Below are 18,494 nucleotides of genomic sequence, written 5' to 3'. Positions count from 1 at the left end.
GCCAGTTAGAGCTCCTCCTTTCTACCTCTGCCCTTATGATTGTTAATGGAGATTTTAACATAAATTTAGACAGATTGGTGCAGGACTCATCAATGCAGGCCCTTAAAAGGCTTGTTCAGGACTTTCAGCTGAGGGACACTGGTGCGCGAAGGAGTAATATCACCTGCATCGATGTGGCTGGGACCAAATGGGCTGGGATAGATTACGTATTTTTCTCACCAAATTTTGGAGACCCGGACTTGGTACTTCATGTGGTGGCATTTTCAGGCCACTGTCGTTTGTCTCTGGGCGTAAAATTAGACCGGGTGTGTGCCCGGCTTTCTGAACTCTGGAAACTTAACTGTTGCCTTTTGTGGGATGACGGTTGTGTGCGTTCCGAAGTTCGGAATTGTAGGGATTGGCAAACCATTAGGTGTCTCTTCGCTACCTCAACAACCTGGTGGAAGGAGGTGAAACATTGGACCGCAGTGTTTTTCTGTCGGGTTGGGCGAATGAGGGTCGCTGGGAAGTGTGAGCGTTTGAAGTGCATGCAGGCATACCTCTAATGCTTGCATAAGAAATTCTGCAAAGGAATTGATGTGTCAGAAAAAAAAAAATCTGCCAGGTAAAGGGGAGGATTTTTTTTGCCTCCTCGAAGTCAAGGTGAGGACCATCATCTTCTGGAGCCGAATGTCGGTACTGAGGGGGAACAAAAAATGTCCCAGATACTTCTTCCAACGATGTGCCAGACAGAAAGGTGTCTTGCTGTCTTGTTACAGGTTATAGTGGTGGGGGGAGGGGTAGGGTGTGGGTGGGGGGAGGCCATGTTTTGAACCCTGGTCAAAGCAGTGAAGGAGTATTACTCCAGGTTCTTTGCAAAACGACTGGTTTATCAAATCCAGATGACCGAAGTTCTCGGGCATCGGAGTAGTCATTTGAGCCCTGAACAGTGGGAGCATTTGAAAGAGCTGGTGAGCCTGGAAGAATTGTCCTTTGCTGTTATTAAATAAACCCCCGGGAGATGACGGCCTGCCTTTGGAGTTTTATCGCCACCTTAGGTACGCCCTTGGTGAGGTCTATCTGTAGGTAGTGCGGAAGCTAGCCACCTCTCCTTGGCTTCCAGATTCGATGCGCCGAGGCGTGGTGAACCTCGTTCACAGGAAGGGTGATCGGGAGGACCTGTCCAACTGGCGCCTGATCACTTTGTTGAAAGTGGACTCCAAAGTACTAACCAAGGTGTTTGAGAGGGTGCACGGTGTCATGGGGGATATCGTGCACCCGGATCAGACTTTTGCAGTTTCGGGTCACAGAGTGACCGACAGTCTGGGCCTGGTTCGAGAGGCAATCCAGTTTAGTTCACGGAAGAAAGAGGCCTCCCTCTGAGCATCGTCAGTTTGGACCAGGTGAAAGCTTTCAACAGAGTCTCTCATGAATACATGATGGCCGTTTTGGACTGTTATGGCTTTGGACCAAATTTGATGCATTGGGTTGAACTCATGTGTGGAGACGTTGAAGCCTGTGTTTTGGTCAACGGACATCTCTCAAGAACCTTCCAAGTCGCTTCTGGGGTCAGGCAGCACTGTCTGATGTCACCTGTCCTTTTTGTTCTTTGCAATGAACCTTTTGCGTGTGCACTGCGAGCAGACCCGTCCTTCCCGGAGCCCAATGGGAGCGCCAAATGGTGAGCCTGTACATTGACGACGTGTCGGTGTTAATCACTGATGCCGTCGCCTTGTGCAGGCTGGCGGGTCTTTGCAAGCTCTTTGTCAGACGCCTCTTCTAAGATGAACCCGAGGAAGAGTAAGGTCATGTACTTTGGTCGGTACAGGACGAGCTCTGCCCCCTCTTGTCTTTACATGGAGCGGAGAGATCGGTTAAAGATCCTCGGGGTTTGTTTTAATGTTGGTAGCACGGACGCTGAGAGCCAGCAACAGCTCATTATGGACATCAAGTCCGAAGTTGCTTCTTGGCGGAGATCTCGTCGCCTTACCATGGAGGGGCATAATTTAGTGATCAAGAATGTTTTGATTGGTAAATTGTTATATTTGGCTCGTCTCCCCCACCTCCTCCTGCAGTGGGACGAGCTCTTGAGAAGCTGGTTTTCAACTTCTTCTGGGGTACCCGAGCAAAGCATAGGAGTCGGGCAATTTGTCCAAAATCAACCCGTCCTTGCTCCTTGGGTGGGAAGGGTGTCCCCAGCCCCCCATGTTTGCACGTATGTCTGCGTTTGCTCTGATGGAGTTTATTGTGTCAGAGGACCCAGGTCTCCTTCTGGCGTGGAAATTTTTGTTCTTATTCTTGGGACCGTCCATTCGGCGGATGGAAGGGTGGTCCCTCCTGATGTCTCGGCCTTTCTCCGTGTGTGTCCGGGGCATTTTTAGATGTTTGAGGGGTTCACTCAGGAGCAGGGCCTGTTGACCCGTCAGCCAATTCCCTGCATTTTGTATTATTATTTTTTTTTAAACGCTTCTGTACACCGCCCTTGATGCTCGATTTTTATAATTTAATATTATAATTTAACATAATTTTTATAATAATTTTATATTATTTTTATAATTTAATACTATAATTTTTATAAAAATTTTATATAATTTTTATAATTTTATATATTATAATATACACTGTTTTATATAATTATTTATTTTATCATTCATTCTCAACAATCACATGACGCGTGACGTCGTTTGAATATCGGAAATGTAAAACGAAGTTTGCCGAACGGACGTCACAATCGCGCGGTTTGTAAGAAACATTTTTTTATCAGGTGAAAACACACAAACCCGACGTTCATTCAGTTTGAGTCGCCGTCCTGTGCAGATCTCTCAGATCTCCGTCCATTGATTCGGTCGAGTCGATGAAGCGCGTTAAACGACTGTGATACGTCGTCTGACTGAACGTCGTCTGACTGAACGTCGTCTGACTGAACGTCGTCTGACTGAACGTCGTCTGACTGAACGTCGTCTGACTGAACGTCGTCTGACTGAACGTCGTCTGACTGAACGTCGTCTGACTGAACGTCGTCTGACTGAACGTCGTCTGACTGAACGTCGTCTGACTGAACGTCGTCTGACTGAACATCGAGTGCCTCCGCTGAGGTAAATATTCCCGCCAAAGTCGACCTATTACGTCAGCATATATAACGGTATAAACATTCATCGTCATCAAGCTCGTGAGTGCACTGCAGGTGGAGCAGTAAAAGTGTTTTTTTTTCGGAGCGACGATCCGAAATGACGTTTCCTGTGCGTTTTCATTTTCCCCGAAACAGGAAACCTCAAAAGGAAATCCGCACGTGCGGTGCGCAAATAGGGCCCGCCCCTCGAGTGATTTACCGTCTCGATTCGAGCAGGTGTGTGTGTGACGTCACGTGAGAGATAAATCAGATTGAAATCTCTGAAAAAGGAATATTCATCTCTGAGTTAATGATTATTTCGAAATGGAAATTTGAAACCGATGTGACTCGCCGATCTCGACCCCCCGCGTTCACATGTCAACTGCTTCTTGCTCAATCGATTTTGACGTTGTCGTCTCGTGTGAATCCCAGCCGCGCCCTTCGTGTCCCCGCCCCCCTCGAGTTTCCACGCCCTTCGTGTCCCCGCCCCTCTCCAGTTTCCACGCCCTTCGTGTCCCCGCCCCCTTCGAGTTTCCACGCCCTTCGTGTCCCCGCCCCCTTCGAGTTTCCACGCCCTTCGTGTCCCCGCCCCCTCGTTTCCACGCCCTTCGTGTCCCCGCCCCCTCGTTTCCACGCCCTTCGTGTCCCCGCCCCCCTCAACTTTCCACGCCCTCCGTGTCCCCGCCGCCTCTCTAGTTTCCACGCCCCCATCCTCGCAGGAATCAGGAAACGCAGGGCGCGTGCTGCTCGTGCTCGCCGACATGGGGGGCATCCACAGCAGCGGTGGAGATCGCGTCGTTCGAGACGTTGCAGACAAAAGTTTGCGACGTCGCTCCCGAGCGGGAAGCGTGCGACGTCGCTCCACACCTGACAAGCTTCCCATGCCTGAACCAACGGAACTCGATGAGAGGTTCTCGCAGGTCCTGGTGAGTTGTTTGTTCCTCATCACTTTTCGTACCTCCGGTTCTGTTATCCCGCCAGTTGTACTTGGCTTCTCACAGCGGTTAACAAAACCTGTGGTACCTGACTACCTGTGGTACCTGTGATACCTGACTACCTGTGGTACCTGTGATAACTGACTACCTGTGGTACCTGTGGCTTCAGCCTGTACCTGCGCATCCTTCTCACAGGACTCTCGATTACAAATGCGTCGGATTGCCATCATGCATGCAGCTGTGTCGATGTGATAACAATGTCCGAACTTTGTCTCACAGTCGTGTGTGCCGGCTTTGGAGGGGATGTCCACCTGATGCTTCTCTGATAACGCGTCATAAAAAAGTTTTACCACTCGTCATCAAGCCAAACGGTCGTGACGGGCCAAACGACCTTTTCCGCCAACTTTTTTCAGCCCTCGTGGTTTTCGTCATGAATTGTTTCATGAAAATGTATTTTTTTAAAAATTTATTTTTCAGTCCAAATTGATTCCATAAGGTGCTTTCTTTAAACCGAGGATGGGGATTAGAAACCTCAAAAAAGAAAAACCCCACCGAGGGGCTTGGAATCCGATTCTGTTAAAAGCATCATCGTTCTTGGCAAGACCAGGCAAGGCAGGAGGAGAGTTTGCACAAACCACAAGAGAGATGAAAGAAGAAAGGGGGATGAATGTACATGTTGCTCGTGTGAGATCATGGAAGCGAAGCGAAGGGAAAGCGATTCGTTCGCCCGAAGGTGGGCTTGCGGAATCGTTGGATCGGGGTCGTGGGACAGGTACAGCACGGAGCGACACCGAGGGTCCCGTTGCCAACGTACTGAGGTCCGCACCAATGGCTTGTGGAAGGGGATTGAGTTTAATTTGTTTGTGTTCTTCATTCTGCCTTGGTGGAGTAAAAGCAGTGCGAAGTTTGTTAAAAATATCCTTTGGCGTAGTCAAGTAAGATGTGTGGGTCGGGGAGGGGGCTGACCTCCATCCACCTGGAAACTACAACTACGTCATCTTGTAGAAGTGCGGGTGCATATTTGATAGCGAATGGAATAGTGTGATGTTTATTCACTTTCTATAAAGTCGTCATGTTTACGATGTGCTCAAAAGTGTTTCTCAACCCTCCCATTTAACAAACAGGGCCACGGACATCTTCAGCAACATTTTACTTTCTTTCGTTCGTTCACGCATTCTTATCTACTTCCTAACATCTCGAACCGAGTACTACAACTTCGTGCGGTGAGGGAATTTCCAAAAAGCAGCTTCCCTTTTCATTTTTCGCCCTGGAGGGGTGACTCCACCAATGAGGATCTGCGCCCTCAATAAACCTCTCGTCCGTTGTGTTTCGGTGTTTAGACATGCTGCAGATCATTATCACGTTCATCTGAGATCTGCTCTCTCAGGTGTCTCACCATCCACAAAATGACTTGGTTGCAGTTGCTAAAGTTCTTCCTTGGTACATGCACCTCATCTGTTCCTTCACAGTGGATACTGCTCTTGCTGAGTCGATGCCTTAATTCCTTCTCTTCTTGTACCATTCTGACCAACATCCCCCCCCCCACCTCCTAACTTCCCTCCATGCAATCACTGAAAACTCACGACAACACGTGACCTTCATTCCTGCCAAAATGGAGAAAGTCCAAGTTGATCTTGACTCCACCAATGCTGCAAAATCGTAATGGTATCAGTACTTTAATACTCAAACATCCATATGCTCTTCTTACCTGTGTTTCTCTGCTCTAACATGTTTGACCTGTGCTTAGCATATGCAGGCCTACTTTGAAAGAACGGTTCCAAAACTGATCTACAGATTAGCGAGCCTTCTTTCCATCGTAAGGACCAATCATTGCTACAGACCTCTAAACTCATTACTTCTCTCATTTTCTGATCTCAGATAAGCATTTTGACTTTGTGTCCAGGTCTTACCAACATTGACATGCTGCTTCCATGATGTCAGCATTGGATAGATAGATGCCCTCGATCTCAACGAAGAGGTCAGCTCCATCTCATTTGACATCTCGCATCCTTTTGAATCTGTCTGGCAGCTGCTTTATGAGCTGTCAGCTAATGGTATCTAGAGTCTCCTCCCAAACTGGCTATCGGATTTCCTCCATGCTTATAAGCAGCGGAGCCTGGTGTTGATTTAACAGTTAAGGTTGCCTTAAGATCTTAGAGTCCTGAGTTTGAGCCCCTGTCATGCTGTGAAAATAACACCAGATAGGTTCACTCAACCTGTCAACCTTCTGAGATCGGCAAAATGCGTACCAGCATACTGGAAAGAATGAGCCATTCCAATATGCTGCATCGGAGTGGCGACCCATCCAGGATTGTGACCCCTATCCAATGGAAAACTGCCTCGGAAGCCCTATGCGTGTGAAGACGCGAAAGGAGTGGCTCTTTTTCTTTGTCGTTGTTTATGGGAGCCAGTCCAAAGGGGAGAGCAGATTAAGGCCTTGTAGGTCGGATAACTGAAGATTAAATTCTTCTTCTTATCAGCAAGACATTTTTATAAACTGGTTCCTATTAATGGTGTTATCTCCCATGCTCAACCTCTCGAAGCCAGTGTCTCTTTGCCACCCAGCATTCTGGGACTAATCCTGTTCTTGCTCACCAATGACCTCTCTTCCTCACTTGAAAATCTGTTATTTTGCAACCTTTCACCACTCTGCCCTTTTAAGGACTGTTCCTGAACCATAAAACAGGTAGGCCACAGCAGGAACTCTCTCTGCCAATCTCAAGAAAATTGGGAACTGGTATTTCACCTTAAATGTGTTTTTTTAATATTGGAAAGAGCCATACTTTCACTTTACACCTCCATCAGGACCAATTGGAAAAAAATTTCCTTTGTTGGGAGCTCTCTGGCCTCATCATCAGTGATAACCTGTTTTTAGCAGAACATATATCCACAGTGGTCTCCAAACTGGCTGCTGGCTCAGAATTATCTTCAGAGACGAGTCATTTCTCTTATGTCCTGAGGTTATACAAGGAATTCAAACTGTAAATGTCCTTCACCCAAAGTGATATGCAATAACTCCCACCCTCATTGGCTGGTCCTGCTGCTTTATATCTTGCCCACTGCCCCTACTTTGAAATCATGGAGTCTCAGGTCTTTCATATTGTTGGCATCTTGCAACAGGAACCTGAGTCTCAGGGTCGACTTGTGCCCACTGCATCCTCCTCTGCCAGGTTGCACATGTTGTTTAATATACCTCCCATCGACTGTAAATTCGATGCTCATTTACATTCTTTCACACCCCTCCTTTCTTACTTGTGGAGCCGTCTTTCTGAGTCTGTTGTCTCGAACTCTTCTCGACAGGATTTTGTCAGCGACCTGCCGCCCCTCACAGTCACTCCCACTGCAACGCTGACCCACTTTCTTCTGCAACTCTCTTTTTGTGGTCGTGCACTTGCGCATTCTCATGCACATATTTTCCCTTCATCTCATTAAATTGTTGATCTTTTTCATGAGCCTTGACCCTTGTGTGAACACTTGTAAAAAAAAAAACAAAAAAAAAAACAAAAGCACATGCACCTGCTTAAAAAAAAAAACTTTTGTAAAGTGCTGTAAACGGTCAAACTTTTTATGTTTACATGTCTCATGAAGAGGCAATTGTTTACAGACTTGAGTCAAAATGCCTGCAAGCGAGCTGTCTGTTTTGATATCAAAGTTAAAGAAACTCTTCCCATCACTAACTGTTTCTCTGACCACGGAACATGGCACATGAAGCAGCGACACATTGACACATTTCCTTTTGGGTTTTTATTTTGGGTGTGTGCGTGTGCGTACTTGTAAACTACCCTGGTTGGCTCATATCTAGCTTCTCTGAAACTCCATTATTCATTTGGTACTTCTTGTAAATCTTCCTCTGCACTGTTCCATTTCTTCCCACACTTGAGTCAAACTTTTTTTTTATGACTCGCAGGAAAAATCTCCACTTCCACCAGGAGACTACTTTTTCATTTCTTTTTTTTTTTTATTAAAGTCACCGTAATATCAGTTTCACTTGTGAAGCATTGTCACATTTACCTGTTGTTGGTACATAGTAGTTGGTGAGTCGTATCACAATATAGCCTTGACATCTTCACGACGTTATTCTCTTTTGAATGTGGAGGGCTCTTGTTTGAAATTTGCTTGTAAGATGATTCAGACGATCCAGATCTGGATCCAGCCCGTCAAAACGTAAACTGTTCAGCCTGGCGGACGTATGCGCTCTTCCGAGTGCTTTTCGAGCTACCCCATGCACGCAAAGCGAAAAGCGGGGTTAAGCAATTGGTTCATCTCCAATTGCTACTGTCTGTCTTTTCAGTTTGATCTTCAGTTTATGATCGAGAAACAACTTATTTATATTGAATGTTGTGTTATGTTTTGAACCGGAACATGAATAGGAAGACAATTCTTTCGTTTTACTCTACCTTGGTTTAGAATTCATCCAGATCGCACCTCCGCAGAACCAGAGAGGAGTTCGATTTTTTTTTTTTTTTTTTTTTTTTAATCTTTACCTGCCTGACAGTCAAACAAAATTTAAAATTATTCCAAACAGGAAACATTGTTTTCAAGGATGTCATCATGGACACGTACAACAGGCACGAATTACTAATATAATGTGTTAGACAGGTTGACCGGTGATGTAAGACACTGTGGAAATGGTGGCAAAACCAAAATTTATTTATTTATAAGAGCTTTACGATCTTTATTTTATCCTTGCAAATACCACCTGTCGCTTCACTGATGGGAATGAGAAGAGGACAGAGATGGACAGACAGAGAGACACTCAGAGACAGAGACACAATGAAGAATGTATGTTATGCTTTATGAAACGCACACTATATGTATATGTATTCAGGGTGTCCCAAAAAATATACAACTTTTCATCTGCAAAGAGGATGGTCATAACATATATTTTTAAAAAAGATATATGGCTGGATAGAAAGCTGAAAGGTTGAAGTTTATTGTACCAATGTCAAAATTGCCACCAAGATTTAAATTTTGGAATAGAATCGTCGTTTTCTTTAAGACCACATGTTCGACGTCGGCTCCACGTTGTCCGATCGCTGCCTGCAAACGCGTTGTCATGTTCTCCATCACTTTGAGAAACGTTTCCTGAGGAATGTTCTGGATTTCTCAGTGGATGTTTTCTTTCAGCTGATCGAGAGTCTGAGGCCGAAGGGTTTCCATAGATCCTGTCCTTGAGATACCCCCACAAGAAGAAGTCTGGAGGAGTAAGGTCAGGGGTATACGGTGGCCACTCAACGTCTTCGTAGAGGGAGATAAAGCGGCCCTCAAAATGTTGGTTGAGAAAACGCCTTGTTTCTCTGGCTTTATGGGGCGGTTCCCCATCCTGCCGGAACCACTGGATTCTCATCTGGATCAGGTTGTTTCTCCTCCGGGCCTGAGTACGAAGCTCAGGCAAATAGAATTCCTGAATCATTTCGCAATAGTTCCTCTGGTTTACCGTGCAAGTTCATCCCTGGTCATCTTCAAAGAAGTATGGACCAATTATCCCATTCCAACCAACCGCCACCCACATGGTGACTTTGAGAACAGATCGAGGCACCAGTTCAGTTGATGCATTACCAGGATTTTCAGTTCCCCAGTACCGAAAGTTTTGCTTGTTTACCTCCCCGGACAAGTGAGCATGGCATTCGTCCGTCATGTGAAGTTTTTTGAGGAAGTCTGCATCTTCCTCCAACTTTCCTGAGAACCAATTTGCAAAGTCTCGTCGTTTGCGTTTCTGTTGATAAGTAAGCACCGTTTCCGTTTGAATTTTGTCTGGAAAGGCATGAATGTCGTGGCGAATGATCCTCTGAACGGTGCTCTTATGAATGTTTGTCTTGGCAGAAAGTTGTCGAATCGATTTTTTTTTTTGGACTCTGAACGACCGCCTGTCTCACCATTTCCACATTTTCTTCACTACGACCTGTCCTCTTCCGACCACTTTGACCCTGTGAATGTCACAGATGGTTTCCACATTGGTAAACTTTGCGATGGTGCACTTTATTGTCCCAAAGTTTGGTGCATGGCGCAAGTGGATACCGAAATGTCTCGAGTAAAGACGTTGCACCTGTATGACACTTTTCGTCTGGTGCCAAAGTTCAACAATTTTCGTCCGTTGTTGTACGGTCAGTCTTGGCATTTTTCTGGCGCTTGCTTGGTATCAAAATAAACTTCAGGATCTCTGCAACAAGAAATGAAGCATTAGTGACAAAATTACTGCTTTTTTTTAGGATCAAACGAAGCATTTTAAAAGTTGTATATTTTTTTTGGGACACCCTATACATACATACATACATACATACATACATACATACATACATGTAAATTGGTGCTTGGCCGGGAATCGGCAGATTGGAGTCAGTGTGATTACCAACTACAGTTTGTGCTGCATACAACCCAAAAACTTTGAGTAGCTTTCACCCTTATTTTGGTGGAATTTCAACAAACAAATGAAAAAAAAACAACGTTGCACGATAGACGTTTCAGGGCGATGTTTATAAACAACTGCTAATCATTGTGTGACAGGTAGAAAAAAATTTGGCTCAGTAATTTAGAAAACACGTTAATACGGCAAACGGCTCGGAAATCTGGTGTTATCAAATGTATTTTGCTTTGAAACTCTCAAAAAGAAACATTATTGCAGGTCGGGGGTCAGGTGAGAAGAACACCAGCGGGGAAGCTATCTCGGGTTCCCACCAGACTTCCCGGAATTGCAGGCCGTCGCACACAGATAATTCCGTGACGCGGCGGGTCACTAACCGACCTTGAACGCCAATAACTCTACCGCGTGACCTAGGGTCCTCCCGTCTATGGGTTAACCAGGTTACCTAATTAATCACATGATTTAATTACCGGGGAACATGCCCTCGGTAAGCCTTGTCCGAACCGGATCACTTTACCGGATCGGTTGCAGCCGAGCGACACTGCCAAGGACGTACCGGCTAAAAGGAACAGATCATTGGGATTAAAGTCCCAGCTCAGTTAGGTTATGGAACATGCTGGATCAATGAAATAAAAGACGAAAACGAGCTGGGAACATTTCTACAAACATTTATTACAGGTGGGTGAGGAAAGGTATGTGACATAGTTAATGTTGTTTATTGTTGTCTGTAGCAAGAATAGCAAGAAAAGTGAAAGGTGCGGCAACATACAAGCAACTTACAAAAGCAGACACAGAGCAGAGTTATCCCGATGTAATTCTTCTACGCGCTTAACTTAAATGAGGACAGGTGCAATGACACACGCACACACACCCCGATGAAGAGAAAAAGGACAGGAGATGAGGCTAACAGTCTCTCAATACCTTGCACGATTGTTCAATCGCGCCACCAATATGTTTTGGGGGGATGCTCCGCTGGGCGATACCTCCCTGACAGCTGGCGCGTTGTCTCTTGCTTCATACTGTTCGCATCGGTCCAACGAATGAGACTCGACCGTTGGGCATGAAGGGAAGGACTTGGGTGGAGAGAGAGGCAGAGCCAGCAGGCGAATCTGTAAAGAAGAGTGGAGCCAGCAGGTGAATGGGCAGGTTGTCGATCCCAAGCTAGACAGAACGAGCCGACAGGAATGAAGAAATTAACAATGGGCAGGAACGACGACGACTCTGGAACGACACACCTGGATCGACGAGCGGGAACGATGACGACTCTTTTCCCACCGCCCCGCGACCCATCCTTTTATGGATCCAGTGGTGCGGGGCGGGGGCGATGACCCAAAGCGATGTGTCGTCACCCAAATCTGGCGCACTGGTTGGGCCCCGGCCAGCATGCGGACTGGCCCCTATGACCGGAAGCGGCTCCACTTCACTTCTGGCCAGGTGGTTCCAAACTGCGGAATTGGCTCGCTCCGTGCACGGTGACATAAATTGCCTTGCAAAGAACTCCGTGCCGCGCTCCAGCGACGTGCGGTTGGCGCTGGTTAATGTGCCTGCTCCATGATGTGCCACGTGGCCGAGCGATCCGGCCGCACAGCATGCCTCTGCCTGGTAGCAGCTGCATTGAGGCGGAGGTGCGGGAGGATGTCTGCTGTCCGCGGGAGACATTTCTTGCCGTCATGGTAAGATGTTATTGTAACCTCATGTGCAGACCCGACCTAAGATGTTTGTAACTTGTGCCCCGTTCTGTACAATGATAAAGGATCACGGGCTGCGCTTGACTCCGCCATTGTACACGTGGTCAGCGCACAGGTCCGCCCGCCATCGAGCATGCCCCGTACAGTGCGCGTGGATCTGCCATTATGCACGTGGCCAGCGCTCGCGTTCACCCGATTCTGTTATCGTGTGTGTGGGGCCAACCCCAATCTGTGTCAGGAATTGAGGGGAACGATCGGATATAATAATTAGATGGAGGTTTGGAATGACAAAGAATATAGATACAAGTTTCAGATGGAGAAATAGAGGGAAAAGAGGATGCCGATATGTTTAAATCCAGAAATGGGTTTAAAGGAACGCGCTGCCTGTATCTTGCACACTTGTGTCCTGTACAACGTGGTGTGGTTGTTGTTTTATATTATCGGCCTCTGACGATGTAGTTATTGGCACCAAGCTGCCAGGCACGCTTTCGCCGATATTGGGTTATTTGCTTCTGTGTTGTGAAAAGTAACATTCATGCAGCCTCTTTAAGAGATATTCGTTCGTCTGCCTTTTCAATGCAACCAGCAATCTCATCCCAGATCATTGGAAACGTCAGACGATCATCTCGAGCTTGCTCAGAAGTTCCTTCGAGGGTATTGCTGTATCCTCGCAGCTGCACTGTTGATGCTCGTGTGGTGTTGTCGCGGCTTTCCTATTCCCCTCCCCCGGCCACGGCACGTGCTGCACGTGTTGGCCTCCGCGAGGACCCAAATTCGGATTTACCTCAGGAATAAGCAGAAAAGAAGAGTATAAATTCAGTTAGAGTGGTGTAAACGGACCTAGCTATGAGATACCCACAACGCACGTCCCGTTTGACCCACGAGACAAAAGGGAAGGGACTATCTGAATGTATATTAATGGAATAACTGTCTAGGGACCACTGTATGATGGTTGCTCTTGCTTTGGAGGCATGCGGTTCCTAGAATCGTAACAATGTAATCTTTGTGAAGCACACCAAAACATATAAAACTAGAAAGGGCCATCAGAGATTGCGGACCCACGCTAGGACTTGTTTTGTGTGGTGTTTGTGTAGTTTTGTGTACTGGTGTGTGATGTAATTGATGATGCGTAATTAGAACTGCCACTTTATAGCTGCTGGCAGTGATGACCAGGTTCCAAGATGTCCCACTTTTATTGGACACCTGACCCTGACTCATGACATTTTTCATAATTATTCAATTTAATTTAGAATGTGATTAAAATATATTCAATTTAAATCAAATGGAAGACCAAATTGGTACAGTCCTGCATTGGAGTCATTGGAAAGAACCTGGGTAGGATTCGCATTTCAGCTAACACTCCTCTACCCTCAAACCCATCCAGGCACAACTAAGTGAGCCTCATTGTCAAAGAAAAAAACCCAGATCAAAAAAGTCTAGTAATTCTGGCTGCCAGACCATGTGTCCGATCAAATGGAAATTTAAATCATGCATTCCCCATCACGACTGGATCATAATTGTGAAGTTTCATGATGATTGATTAAGTGGTTCCAGAGAAAACATTATTTAATATGTTTCTTCAATCCAATATAGCTGTCAAACCATGTGGGAGCATGCATCGGAATAGCGCATGACTGCGTCCACTTTCTGCCGGTACTCCAGGGGCCTCTGTCTGGCCATCCCCTGGGCAGATGCCTGGCCCATCCCCATCTCTTTGAGATGCAGATCAACCTGCTTCTACCATGAGGAACGTGGTTGGCCCATTGGCCTCCTCCACTCACGAGGCTCCCTCATTGAGAGAATCTGGCGAGCAGGATCAGCGTCAGGAAAACGAGCCATATGTCCATACAGCTGCAGCTGATGCTCACGGACTACACAGGTAACAAATCTCATTTGAGTTTCTCAGCAACCGCTTGTTGGACGCAAAGTCCGACCAGCAATAGCCAAGGATTCTCTGAAGAGACCTGGTACCAAAGGAATTAAGTCTCCCTCTCAGATCCCTGGTCAGTGTCCATGTCTCACATCCGTAGAGCAAGACTGGAAGCATCAAGGAACTGAAGACCCGGACTTTCGTCGTCCTGCACAGGTACCAACAGCACCACACACCCCATGATCCAGTGAATCCATGCCTCCCCAGGCCAGACCCAGACATCTATTGACTTCTGGCTCACAGGCAGCAGAGACATGAATATCACTGCCAAGGTAAGTGAATCTCTCTGTGACCTCAACATCCTCACCACAAACAGGTACAGACAAGATAGCAGCATCCAAGATGTCATTGAAAGCCTGGATCTTAGTTTTGACTGATAAAACCCATAATCCCAGCGGATCCGACTCCTCATTCAGCACCTCAAGGGCCTCCAAAAAGATCTCCTGTCTCCGCAAAAGTGACTGCATCATCTGCGAAATCAACGTCAGAGATCTTGACATTCCCCTTGAGAAGTTCAGCATGGATGCCACAGATCCCAGGAGCTTTACCCCATTTCAACTGGTTCACCACAGCCTGTGTTTCAACAAACGAAGGTGGATCACAGTTGATTGGAGCGTCAGCAATAGGAATAGTAACACCTCTGTCATCCAACTTAACAGCTGGTGAATCAGCCTGGTATAGCCACTCAAAGTAACCGGCTCAGCAGGACTTCACTTCGGACTCCTCTGTCAAGAAGAGCCCTCCACCCTCCGCCCTAACTGCAGAACACTGAGGGACAGGCTTGGAGGAACGCAATGCGCAAATTCCCCTGTAAGCAGGACGAGAATCACTTGACCCCATGTGATGATCTACCCTCTCACAGATCCCTTGTGACCCATCAATTATTCCTCAACAAACTTGTACACCCAAGGCTTGGGGCATATTGGTGTGAAGTTTCCCCTTGATCTGTCCAGCTCTTCTGGAGAAGAATATTTTTATAGGTTTTTCGGGTAAATCCAATATGACTGCCAAACCATGTGACCTATGACGGCATATGCATGAACCTTTTCTTCCTCATGGATAGGCGGTGATACGTGTAAAGGTTCGCCTCGATCTGTTCAGCCACTTCAGAGAAGAGGATTTTTTGACGGTTTTTAAAATTTTTATTCAAACCATATGGCTGCCGAATCGCGTGACCGATGACGTCATCAAAATTTTTTTTCTGTGCACCATTTTATCCCTAAATGACCCTCAAAAATTTTCATACTGATCAGATGTAGCATTCCACATATGTGATTATGACGTAATGAAGGCACCTATGATGTCATTTTTAAAAAATCACTTATTCCTCATGAGTACTTGTGTGCCAGCCAAGTTTCCCTTTCGTTGTTGCCCTGTGTACAGAATCGAGATGGACGGCTGACTTTGCAGGAGTTCCGTGATGGCTCAAAAGCTGATCCTTCCATTATCCAGGCCTTACAGTTTACGATGGACTTGTGTAGTTTCTGAGTCCTGATATTCTCAAGACTGACTGCCAAAACTCTCCCGCCACCTCCTTTGGACGGACTCCCAGCATAGTATAGCAGCTGAAATGCGAATCCGATTCAAGTTCCTTCTGATGACTCCAATACAGGACTGTACCTATTTGGTCTTCCATTTGTTTTGGATTGAATCTATTTTAGTACCATTCTAAATTAAATTGAATAATAATAAATGTCATGGGTCAGGGTCAGGTGTCCAAACAAGGCAGGGTTGCATCAAAGCAGGCCGTCTTAGTGCCCAGTCATTACTGCCAGCAGTTATAAAGTGGCAGTTTCACTCCTGCTCATCTAATTTTGTTTCTTAATTATGTAACACACCAGAACACAAACAGCACACAAAATACACCACACAGAACTACACAAACACCACACAAAACAAGTCCTGGCGAGAGTCTGCAATCTCTGATTGCTCTTTATAGTTTCCTTCGTGTGGTTTCAGAGATGGAGGTCCAAAGTTATTTTTTTTTTTCCATTTTTCCAACATGGCTGCCACGTCACATGACCTATGATGTCATAATTATGATTTAAGCACCGACATGAGTATTCGCACCGATGGTGAAAATTTCGTGTCAATCCGACATGCAGTTGCGGAGAAAAACAAGAGTTCTGTGTAGACAGACAGACAAATGGACCCAAATGCAATACCCTCTCCTTCGGCGAGGGTAATAATCAATTGCTTTAGAAGCAGTCACGAGGACAAATTAAAACGTGATTGCTCGGACGCTGCTGAGGTTAAAAGTTAAAACCTCCACCACCCATCATCGTAAGATACAGGATGCAATTTGCCGCCACTGCGCCCGTAACCAGCATGCAGGCACACACACACACACACACACACACACACACACACACACACACACACACACACACACACACACACACACACACACACACACCTCTGGAGAGTCCATTTACAGATCCAAATATACCCTTATGTACCACATCTGTGTGTGCTGTATACGTACTTCTACCTAATAGCAACTGCCGATTGTACGTCCCGATTGGGAAGCAAACTGTACCACTCTCAATTGTGGGGCCCTCTGCAAGTGGCGTAAGCACTCAAGCAAGCACTACAATTAAATTGTTGATTAGGAACGACTGGCTTGGCAAGTGATAGCAAGCTGATTGGTAATGGCACATACCCGCAAAAAGCTAAACATCGCAGGTTTCTTAACATTTTCAGATTTCACTACAGATTTTGAGTTATTTAGTCCACCTGATATGATCCTCCAAACTGAAATTATATTTCTTTTATATACTTCAATTACTCCGTGAGAGTAGATCATGGAAAATCGCATCATGCATTAAATGCATGAAATTGCTCCAATTTGAAAACTATCGCACTTGCAAAAGCGATGTATACAGCGATTTTGAGGTATGTAGATGAAGCATTCAATGATATGAGTGAGGAAAGTGAAGAAAAAAAACATTTTGAGCGCTTTATCCTTACTAAATCGTTGTGGCCCGTTCCAATTCAGGCCATGGTTGAGCAGGCCAAAAAACATGGCAGCTTCAGACCCCAGCGAGGTAACAGAGGATGCGCCTTAAGACCCCAGAGAGCGAGGTGGCCGAGGATCGTCTGATGAAGGATACAATTAAATAAGGTCACTAATTATCTTCAAAATGGGTGTTTTAATTAACCAAAACACCAAATTTTCACTCTTGCACTTCATTGGAGTTTTCTTAGTGTGCATGCAAAGTTTCAGGCTGCAAGGTTTTATGCTTTTAGAGTTGTGGAGGAGACACACATTTATTGGTCTAGATAAATTTAATTATATGCTTTGAAGACTGGTAGTGTAGTGCATAAATCTCCTGTCACTGTAGTTCCAAAAAAAACCTCCAGTTTTGCAATACTTCAATATAAGTATGCCTGGTGTTGGCTTAATGGTTAGGGTGGCAGGCTTTGGATCCTAGAGTCCTGAGTTCAAATCCCGCTCAGCTGTTGAATTAATACCAGGTGGGGTTAACTCGGCCTGTCATCCTTCCGAGGACTGCAAAATGAGTGCCAGCATGCTGGTATACTGTGTCGGAGCGGCGACCCGTCCAGGGTTGTGCCCAATAGCCAAGGAGACTGCTTCAGCAGCACCAACGCTCTGCACAGAGTTTGGTCCCAATCTCCTCCTCAATTGAAGTAAAGGCTCGATGGGGTGCTGCAGAAGGGTGTGTCTGGGATTGTTTCTGTTCTACTTCAATTGCACTAAACTTTTGTATTTAAATTTTTTTTTTTTTTTTAAACAGTTAAAATCTATATTTAATTAAAATTAAAGTAACACTGTGCGGGGTAACTTGTACTTTGACTCTCTCGTAATATAGTTTCTGGATATTTTGAATTTGACACCTTCATTTTTAACAAAAGTGGGTTTCATCATCTGCTCCAAGGATTACCTTTCGCAGTTGTTGGTCAAATTTGAGTTTTCTTTTCGAATATTGCATTAACAATACTCACATTAACACATGTCCTTCTTGACTATGCTTCAATACCCCCCATCTAATCACCAAATTTCACATCGCCCCTCTACTCTTCTATAAACTCCACGTTTCACAACCGAGACCCTCCATGCTTTGCCACCCAGGCCCCCTTAATTCCACGCTTTGCCGCCCAGACCCCCTAATTCCACGCTTTGCCACCCAGACCCCTTGATTCCACGCTTTGCCACCCAGACCCCTTAATTCCACGCTTTGCCACCCAGACCCCTTAATTCCACGCTTTACCACCCAGACCCCTTAATTCCACGCTTTACCACCCAGACACCTTGATTCCATGCTTTGCCACCCAGACCCCTTAATTCCATGCTTTGCCACCCAGACCCCTTGATTCCATGCTTTGCCACCCAGACCCCTTGATTCCACGCTTTGCCACTCAGACCCCTTGATTCCACGCTTTGCCACCCAGACCCCTTGATTCCACGCTTTGCCACCCAGACCCCTTGTTTCCATGCTTTGCCACCCAGACCCCTTGATTCCACGCTTTG

General features: G+C 46.0%; 1 protein-coding gene across 1 annotated transcript in view; it reads left to right on the top strand.

Annotated features, from left to right (window-relative positions):
* Nucleotides 1-3,771: 3,771 nt before the first annotated feature.
* The window catches only part of LOC147029862 (formin-like protein 2), a 99,883-nt gene continuing 85,160 nt past the window's right edge, over nucleotides 3,772-18,494 (top strand). The window contains exon 1 of the mRNA XM_085873280.1: nucleotides 3,772-4,014. Within this exon, the coding sequence (XP_085729406.1) occupies nucleotides 3,850-4,014 (165 nt within the window). The 5' untranslated portion in view covers nucleotides 3,772-3,849. The remainder of the gene's footprint in view (nucleotides 4,015-18,494) is intronic.

The sequence above is a fragment of the Eptatretus burgeri genome, chromosome 3 (assembly GCF_056783735.1).
Source record: "Eptatretus burgeri isolate ZD-2024b chromosome 3, Ebu_testis_v1, whole genome shotgun sequence".
NCBI lineage: Eukaryota > Metazoa > Chordata > Myxini > Myxiniformes > Myxinidae > Eptatretus > Eptatretus burgeri.
This window is presented reverse-complemented; position numbering and strand designations above follow the sequence as displayed.